Source organism: Lathyrus oleraceus, chromosome 6 (genome assembly GCF_024323335.1).
Source record: "Lathyrus oleraceus cultivar Zhongwan6 chromosome 6, CAAS_Psat_ZW6_1.0, whole genome shotgun sequence".
In the NCBI taxonomy this organism is placed as follows: domain Eukaryota; kingdom Viridiplantae; phylum Streptophyta; class Magnoliopsida; order Fabales; family Fabaceae; genus Lathyrus; species Lathyrus oleraceus.
The window spans coordinates 392637090-392645104 of record NC_066584.1 but is presented as its reverse complement, the minus strand read 5'-3'; the positions used below and the strand labels follow the sequence as shown (position 1 = coordinate 392645104).

The following is an 8015-nucleotide window of genomic DNA, read 5'->3' as shown; positions in this document are numbered from 1 at the left end:
AAACCGAACCCCATATAGTTTTCTTTTCATGAAATTCAGCGCCTTCAATTTAGTTTTCGTTTATCAATCTGATACGAGACGAAACTCATTTTTTTGTTAAAGATCTATGCTTATTGTTCTCAATGTTATCGGATATTTGTCATGTCATATATCAGTGGCTGACGGTTTTTGAGATTGCCATAATGCTAAATATCGATTGTTGTTACATAATTTTTTCACCATAATCTGCTATGACGATGCCACAAAGGGGCCAATATGGCAGACTTTAAAAATAATACGATACCTAATTAAAAATAATAATACAAACTTAAGAAACTCCTAACTTTCAAACTTGTATATCCTAAGTTTCTAACGTACGAATTATCCCTAAACACCAACATCTTTCACTCAAATTCATTAGTGATTATGTAAATTTTCTTAGTTCTCATTAGCACGATGAGATGCATTATTCTTTTTCCCATTTTTATCTTTCTCTCTCTATCTAGGTCCATCCATCTCTCCCCCCGATGTTCCTAGCATGTCCCGTAACTCAAATTTCTTGCAAATAATATGCTCATTTACGTCGAAAAGAAAGTAGTTAATAACTCTGTTTTTGTTTCAATTATTGACGATGTGAAGAATTTGAAAGAAATAATAGCACCACTTTAAATCACGCTATTGTTATTTTGCATAATGTACTTTGACGATGTGAAGAATTTGAAAGAAATAATAGCACCATTTTAAATCACGCTATTGTTATCTTGCATAATGTACTTTGACGATTTAACATTCTATATTTGATCTAGTTAGACATTTTCATCGTACTCTTTATACTAATATTTTATCAATAGTTTTTTTTGCTTTATCTATATTTTTTCTTCCAAATTTTGTCCATGTTAAGTTTCCGCGTCTTTTTTTATAATTTATACATCACCTAATATGTTTGTCCCCTCGTACTAATTAGTCAAACTTATTATTGTGCACTTACGTTAGCCTATACAAAATCAACAATAAATCGATCAAAATATGTATTGGACCAATATATCTAACACTAAAATAAGTGCAAGTTGACAAACTATTCATTTACAAAATCACCTTTCTTAAAATAACATTTTTATGTTAACGATATAAATAAAGCCACCAATCATAAATTTTGAAAATACAAATTTTTTCAACAAACTATTTTGCCCAAATACTCGTAAAAATGATGAATAACACATCCAACATAATACTTGAAATCTTATTTCATTCCTGAAGAAAATCTCTTACTATATCATTATCCGCCATTAATATAAATAGTTAGTTCGACGTAACAAAGTCAAATTATTTAGGATGAATTACTTAAACAAATACAAAGAAGACGTAACAAAGTCAAATTATTTAGGATGAATTACTTAAACAAATACAAAGAAAAAAAATAATTATAGTGTATTTAGGATTTTCTTAATCAAAAATACATTAAATATATTTTAATTTTTTAAATAAAATATTTTAGCAGTTTATTCAATTTTTACTTATTAATGTAAACAAAGTGTTGATATTTTAAAAAAAAACTAGTCTTAATAAGTGAAGCATGATAATTTTGTTTTTCAACAAATAAAAAAAAGAGGTGTATATATAATGTGACATAAGATATTTGTGTTTTTATTCTTCACTCATACACTCTTTCTTTCACTACTTTCGAGTCTATCTCTTTCTCTCTCTTTCATCTCCCCCTCTTTCTCTCTCCCATCACGCAAACAACCGCTTGAACCCTAACGTGTGTATTCGTTTTTGAAAGCTGATACACACAGTGTATGGTTTCAATTCTTCCTAGGTCATGGCTTCCGATACCGCTTCTCGTTCGAGTTCCGCGGCCGATTCCTACATTGGTTGCTTGATCAGTTTGACGTCCAAGAGCGAGATCAGATACGAGGGCGTTCTCTACAACATCAACACCGATGAATCCAGTATTGGCCTAAAAAATGGTACCTATTTTGCCTCTCTCGTTCTCGTAGATCTTTCATATGTATAGATATGCAACCTTGTTATTTATTCATTATTATTTTTTCGTCGTTGGAAGAGATTGATCTGGATTTGTTGTTGTTATGGATTTTCTGTTGATATCTGAAATGGGTCTGGTTGTTTCTGAGTTGGAGTTGTGTTTGGATTTGTAATATCGATGAATGATATCTGCTTACGTTGGTTGTTTGTGTTTTGAATTGTTGCCTGTGAATGTGATTTTTGCTGGCTAATATTTTTCTAGGGTTTTTTTTTTGGTTATGAGGCTGTTATTTGCTTTCACTTTGAGTTTTGTTGATTGTTTATACATGTTTATTTGGAGGGGCAGGGGTGTGTGTGGATGGTTAATCTTTGGATGAGGTAAGAAATGGCTTGAACTTTTGGCTGTTTAGGGTTTTTTGTTATAAAGATGTAACAGGTTTCAGAAATTTTTCCGGTGGCATACTTGCACCATGGTTTTATCTTCCTGCATGTGTGTTGTATTGAATGCTGATATGATTGTGAGTTCTTAAAGTTTGTTATCTGCAATCTTTATTGTGTTTTTGGTGCTTTGGAAGAACTTCGATACACTGTTTAGGCTTTATGTTTTGAATTGTTATTATTTCGTTGTTGTGCGTTATTCTTGATGGTTGGTGATTTATGAGTGTGGATCGCTCCTTTATTGCCGCGTGTCACTGTTTGATCTCTCCATTTAGAGGATGATCTTGTTGTGACATTTATGGTTTCTGCTTGGTGATATGGCAGTTGCAGGTTCAGTCATGGTAATAATTTTTCAAACTGTACGTGGGGTAAAGACCGTTAGAATATAACAGTGCGTTACACCCCGATTTAAATGACTTTTTGTTGTGTTGGCTTTGTCCAAAAGAATTGCAGTAATCATCCAATTTTTTTATAACTTATCAATTCTTTTTTATGGAAGTAACATAACGATATTATTGTCAAAATGGTTTATTTAATTGTTAAAGAACGGTAACACGTAATTACACATATTTTTTTTCCCTTTATGGATACTTAATTTCGGCGAGGATATGAATTATCATACTTATTTCTATAAAAACGCAGCATGCATATATTTTAGAACACCAAAGGAAAGAACTTTAATCTATATTTTCTAAAAGGGTGGCCCAGTGTACAAATTTTCCCTATATTCATTATTACAGCACGAGATAAGCACGTGATAACGAGGTCGTAAGTAGGGTTTACGTAATTGAATAAAACTTACCTAAAGCTTAGAAACCAAATCGTTCTGTCTTGTTTTCCTCGTATGAAGTTCGCCGCGGTCAATTTGGTTTTCATTTGTCAATCTGATACCAAATCAAAATCATTTTTTGATGAAGATCTATGCTTATTGTTCAGTGTTATTAAATATCCGCCATGGTGGATATCGGTGATGGTCTTTGGGCTCGCCGCAATGTTAAATATCGGCCGTTGTTGCAGTTTTTTTCCACCATAATCCGCTATGACGGCACCTCAAAGGGTCCGATATTTCAATATTTTGGCTCTATGCCATCGACAACAACACTAATTGTTCTTCGTATGGAATTGTTTTGTTTCTGTTAGGACTTTGAGATTGGTTTTGTTAACTGGGCAATTGAAATTGTGAAGTTGGGTTTTTCTCATAGGAACATGGCATGGTGAGACATCGATCAATTTTAACCAAATCTACTGAGATTGGTTCAGTTATTTGATGAATTGTTTGATTTGTCAAATTTTCTGTCAAATCTAAACCACTGTTCATAAGATAAACACCTCTACTTTCTGTAATTATATTATTTTCATAGTTTTATGTTGCAATAAAACTTGTTTCTATGCCTTTTTGGTCGCAAGGTGGCTTAGTGGAATGACTCTTTTTTTGTGTGGTTGTGGTGCAGTACGCTCTTTTGGAACTGAAGGAAGGAAAAAGGACGGTCCACAAATTCTGCCAGGTGACAAGGTCTATGAGTATATACTCTTCCGTGGGACGGACATCAAGGTAACATATACAGAGATTATTCAAGTGCATTTTCAAAATAGCTACTGATCACTTCAGAAAGAATGACATTAATTTCTTTGTAATATATTTTTGGGGAATGCTTCATCCTTGAAGCATTGTAATATTTGGTCACCTATGTGCAGGTTTTATGGTATTTATTTTATCTTGATCCTTTTCCTAGTATAAGCTTGCAAATCACATTTAATATCACTAGATATAATAACAGGCAGAAGGAAGCGGTTCCAGCTTTACATACACGAATATTGTCATTAATGACACATGATGTATTCAATTTATGTGCAATTCATATGAATGCGATAAGCTGAAACATCTTTATCCTTGTTTCTGCAGGATTTACAGGTGAAATCTTCTCCACCTGTCCAGCCTACTGCACCAACAAATACCGACCCAGCTATTATTCAGGTTGATGATAGCCTTTTTCAGTACAAATTTTGCATATAAAATTATTAATATCCTAATTTCTGGAGTTGCCTTGCAGTCTCAGTATCCCCGCTTAGCCACAACATCGACAAGTTTACCAGCTGCAAGTGGATCTTTGACTGATGCTAGTCCTCATACAACACAGCTTGGACACCCAGGGTCAAACTTTCAAGGGCCTTTGTATCAACCTGGAGGAAATGTAGTATCATGGGGAGCTTCTTCGCCTTCTCCAAATGTAAATGGTGGCGGGCTTGCTATGCCAATGTATTGGCAAGGATATTATGGTGCCCCAAATGGGCTTCCTCAGTTACATCAGCAATCTTTGCTACGACCTCCTGGCTTATCCATGCCTTCATCTATGCAGCAGCCAATGCCTTCATCTATGCAGCAGCCAATGCATTCATCTATGCAGCAGCCTATGCCTCCGTCTTTGCAGCAGCACATGCCTTCATCGATGCAGCAGCCATTGCCTTCATCGATGCAGCAGCCATTGCAGTATCCCAATTTTAGCCCCTCTTTACCAACTGGGCCTTCCAATTTTCCAGAATTTCCTTCTGCTTTCCTCCCTGTGGGCACTAGTTCCCCTAATATAACAGCTACTTCTGCACCTCCATCAAATCTTCCGACAACAGTTTCACCTCCAGCACCTTTGGCCACACTAGCTCCTGAAACTTTTCAAGTATCAGTTCCAAACAAGGCACCATCTGTGTCCCTTCCTGCAGTCACATTAGGTGCTAACTTGTCTTCACTAGCTTCTTTTACCAATGGTGGTCACGATATGAGTGCTTCTGTACCAATGGCTAATAAACCTAATGCAATTTCAGCTCCAAGTTTGTCATACCAAACTGTACCCCAGCAGATGGCTCCTTCAATTGTTGGCTCTTCGAATTCTATCCGCACAGAACCACCTGTCCCTTCTCTGGTAACCCCAGCTCAATTATTGCAGTCTGGGCAATCTGCAGTAGCTTCATCTAAGCCTTCACAAACAGCACATAAGGATGTTGAAGTGGTTCCGGTATCATCAACTTTACCTCCAGAGCCACCTGTGTCTGTCGCTGCTGAATCCCAGCCACCGATACTTCCATTGCCTGTGACTTCACGGCCAACTCACAGGGTATTCTTTTCTTGCTTTCTCTTTTTATCCATGCCCAGACACTTGTACAAATTTTGGTTTCATATGTGCTTGCAGGTATATTACTTTATATCTAACTAGCCCAATGGAGACTAGAGTCCTGTACTCTTGTAAATACATATATCATATTTGTGCCTAGGTGCTCACTGTCCACCCTGTTGCTACACCTCGTCTATAAGATAGCCTGCATGTACTCTTCTGATTTTTTTCTGCCCATTTCGTCTTTGTTCATTCTTTTTGAGAGATTTTAAAGTAGGATTTGGCCTTATTGGGTCATAGTTTAATTGGTAAACTGCCATATATTATGCATGAATTGTGATGATTGATGAACCACTGAGCTTCTGCAAGCCTGTTTCTGTTCATACATTTAGATATGTTTAACCATGTATACTACCCATACACAGACTGCACGTATGTGTATTTTATCATATTAAGTTATCATTTTATTATCCTGTCTTTTGATTTTGGACTCATGATCTAACATTTGGTTGCACTTCCTCCAGCCTGGTGGAGCTTCTAGCCAAACTCCTCATGGCTATGGCTACAGGGGACGCGGAAGAGGAAGAGGAGTCCAGGTAATGCTCTATTTACTACTTTGTTTAAGATGGGGCAGGAGAATTTTAGTTTCTTATAAGTAAGGAAGCTGAGAATTTTTTTAGTTAAAGTGGCACTTGAGAGTATATATGGGAGGTGTATAGTTGTTATTTAAAATATTAGAATTTACAAATCCTTATACTATTATCGTGTCAAAAGAATGAAATTTGTTTGAAGTATTTATCGTTTCGTGATTTTTATCGAGTTAGCAGTTTAAATTTTAGATTAGATAACAATTAAAAAGAAAATGCAGGATGTATTTTGTCACTAATTTTGTATTTTATACGTTGATAATTAAGACTGATGTGACAAACCAATCTACTATTGTGTTATTTTAGAATATTGGAATTTGTAATTCCTATACTTACCGTTGTGTCAAAAGAATGAAATTCGCTTGAAGTATTTATTATTGTGTTTTTACTGAGTTAGCAATTTGGATTAGATAAAAAAAGAAAAGAAAACGCAGGGTGTATTTTCTGTCACAAGTTTGGTTTTCTTACATAGATAAGGTATTGAAACTTGAATTAATGTTTTGCAGGGTTTCCGCCCAGCTGAAAGATTCACCGAGGACTTTGACTTCACAGCTATGAATGAGAAGTTCAAAAAGGATGAAGTATGGGGTCACCTAGGTAAAAGTAACAAGAAAGACGGGGAAGAAAATGCTAGTGATGAAGATGGAGGTCAATATGAAGACGATGGCGATGTATCAAACTTGGAGGTTAAGGTAATGTTTTTTATAGCTTCTCTGTAACTCAAAGCAGTCAGTTTATGTCAATGTGCTTATCTTGTCACACTATATGACTGTTCTTCATGGTTTCCACAGCCTGTTTATAACAAGGATGATTTCTTTGACTCTCTCTCCTGCAACTCACTCAATAATGATCCACAAAATGGAAGGATTAGATATTCAGACCAAATCAAGATGGATACCGAGGTAATGTGTTATCACCACCTTGTGTTGACCTCTATAAATTAGCGAAGAAGGTAGAAGAATACTTTTTGCTAATTCATTTGCTTTTTTATGATGCAGACATTTGGTGATTTTACGAGGCATCGTGGTGGCTGGGGTGGCCGTGGTCCATGGCGCGGTGGTGGTGGCGGACGTGCTCGAGGTGGTGGGTTTTATGGAAGGGGGTATGGCTATGGTGGTGGAAGAGGAAGAGGTGGACGTGGCATGTCTGGCGGTCGTTTTTAGATGGACGCCGCAATGCTAAGTTGTGGTGGTAGGGAGGCAAGGAGCAAAAGACCAAGCCACCCACTTAAAATGTTTATTGAAGCTATGCTTCAATGTTGTGATTTCTGTTTCTGTTTTGTCATAGAATAAGTTAGACAGTTTTTTGGGTTATGTGGACACCTATTTGCCCAAAAGAACCTGGTTTTGGTTTGGTGGAAAGATGTTTCTCTACCATTTTCTATATTCATAGATCTGGAATGCACAAATTCTAGACAAGTTTCTTGCGGTATGTTGTTTATGTATGTAAGCAATCAGCAAGTTTTCCATTTATGAGACATGTCAAATTGTTTTGCATTGTAAATGCAAGTGACCATTTTAAGACTAAATTATACTTTGATACCTTACCTTTGTTGTGTTTCAATTTGGTCTAATATTTTGATTGTTTGGAAATGGTTCCTTGTTTTACAGTTATATTAATGTGGCCTTATTTCTTGTTTTAAAATCAGTTATTTTACATAAGTTATACCAAAATGGTCTTGCTTTGTTTTTCAGTGATTTTTGCATTTTATAAAAGTTTTAGTAGTATATACTTCAGGACCACGACATAAACAAAAAGGCCCACTTTGGTATAATAACCCTGTTGATTTTATCAGATTTAATAATATTATAAATGCATTTATATCTATGTAGTACTATGCTGACATGCATTTGTCTTGAGAAAA

The 8015-nt window shown here is 35.7% G+C and overlaps 1 protein-coding gene across 2 annotated transcripts; it reads left to right on the top strand.

The window, feature by feature from the left end:
• Nucleotides 1-1621: 1621 nt before the first annotated feature.
• On the top strand, nt 1622-7697 carry LOC127098155 (protein decapping 5). Of its 2 annotated transcripts, XM_051036664.1 has the most exons (9): nt 1622-1946; nt 3852-3952; nt 4304-4375; nt 4452-5124; nt 5218-5507; nt 6029-6100; nt 6658-6843; nt 6943-7053; nt 7150-7697. In XM_051036664.1, the coding sequence occupies exons 1-9, from the start codon at nt 1799-1801 to the stop codon at nt 7312-7314; spliced, it is 1818 nt and encodes a 605-aa protein (XP_050892621.1). In that variant the 5' UTR covers nt 1622-1798; the 3' UTR covers nt 7315-7697. The 2 variants fall into 2 exon arrangements, with proteins under 2 accessions (XP_050892621.1, XP_050892620.1); XM_051036663.1 differs by having other exon boundaries at nt 4452-5507.
• The last annotated feature ends 318 nt before the right edge of the window (nt 7698-8015 follow it).

What these genes read in the sequence shown, in the direction of transcription:
- LOC127098155 (XM_051036663.1), top strand. Translation starts at nt 1,799, where the DNA reads ATGGCTTCCGATACCGCTTCTCGTTCGAGTTCCGCGGCCGATTCCTAC. An exon ending in GAAGAGGAAGAGGAGTCCAG is followed by an intron (nt 6,101 to 6,657) that starts GTAATGCTCTAT and finishes AATGTTTTGCAG; the next exon opens with GGTTTCCGCCCAGCTGAAAG. An exon ending in AAATCAAGATGGATACCGAG is followed by an intron (nt 7,054 to 7,149) that starts GTAATGTGTTAT and finishes TTTATGATGCAG; the next exon opens with ACATTTGGTGATTTTACGAG.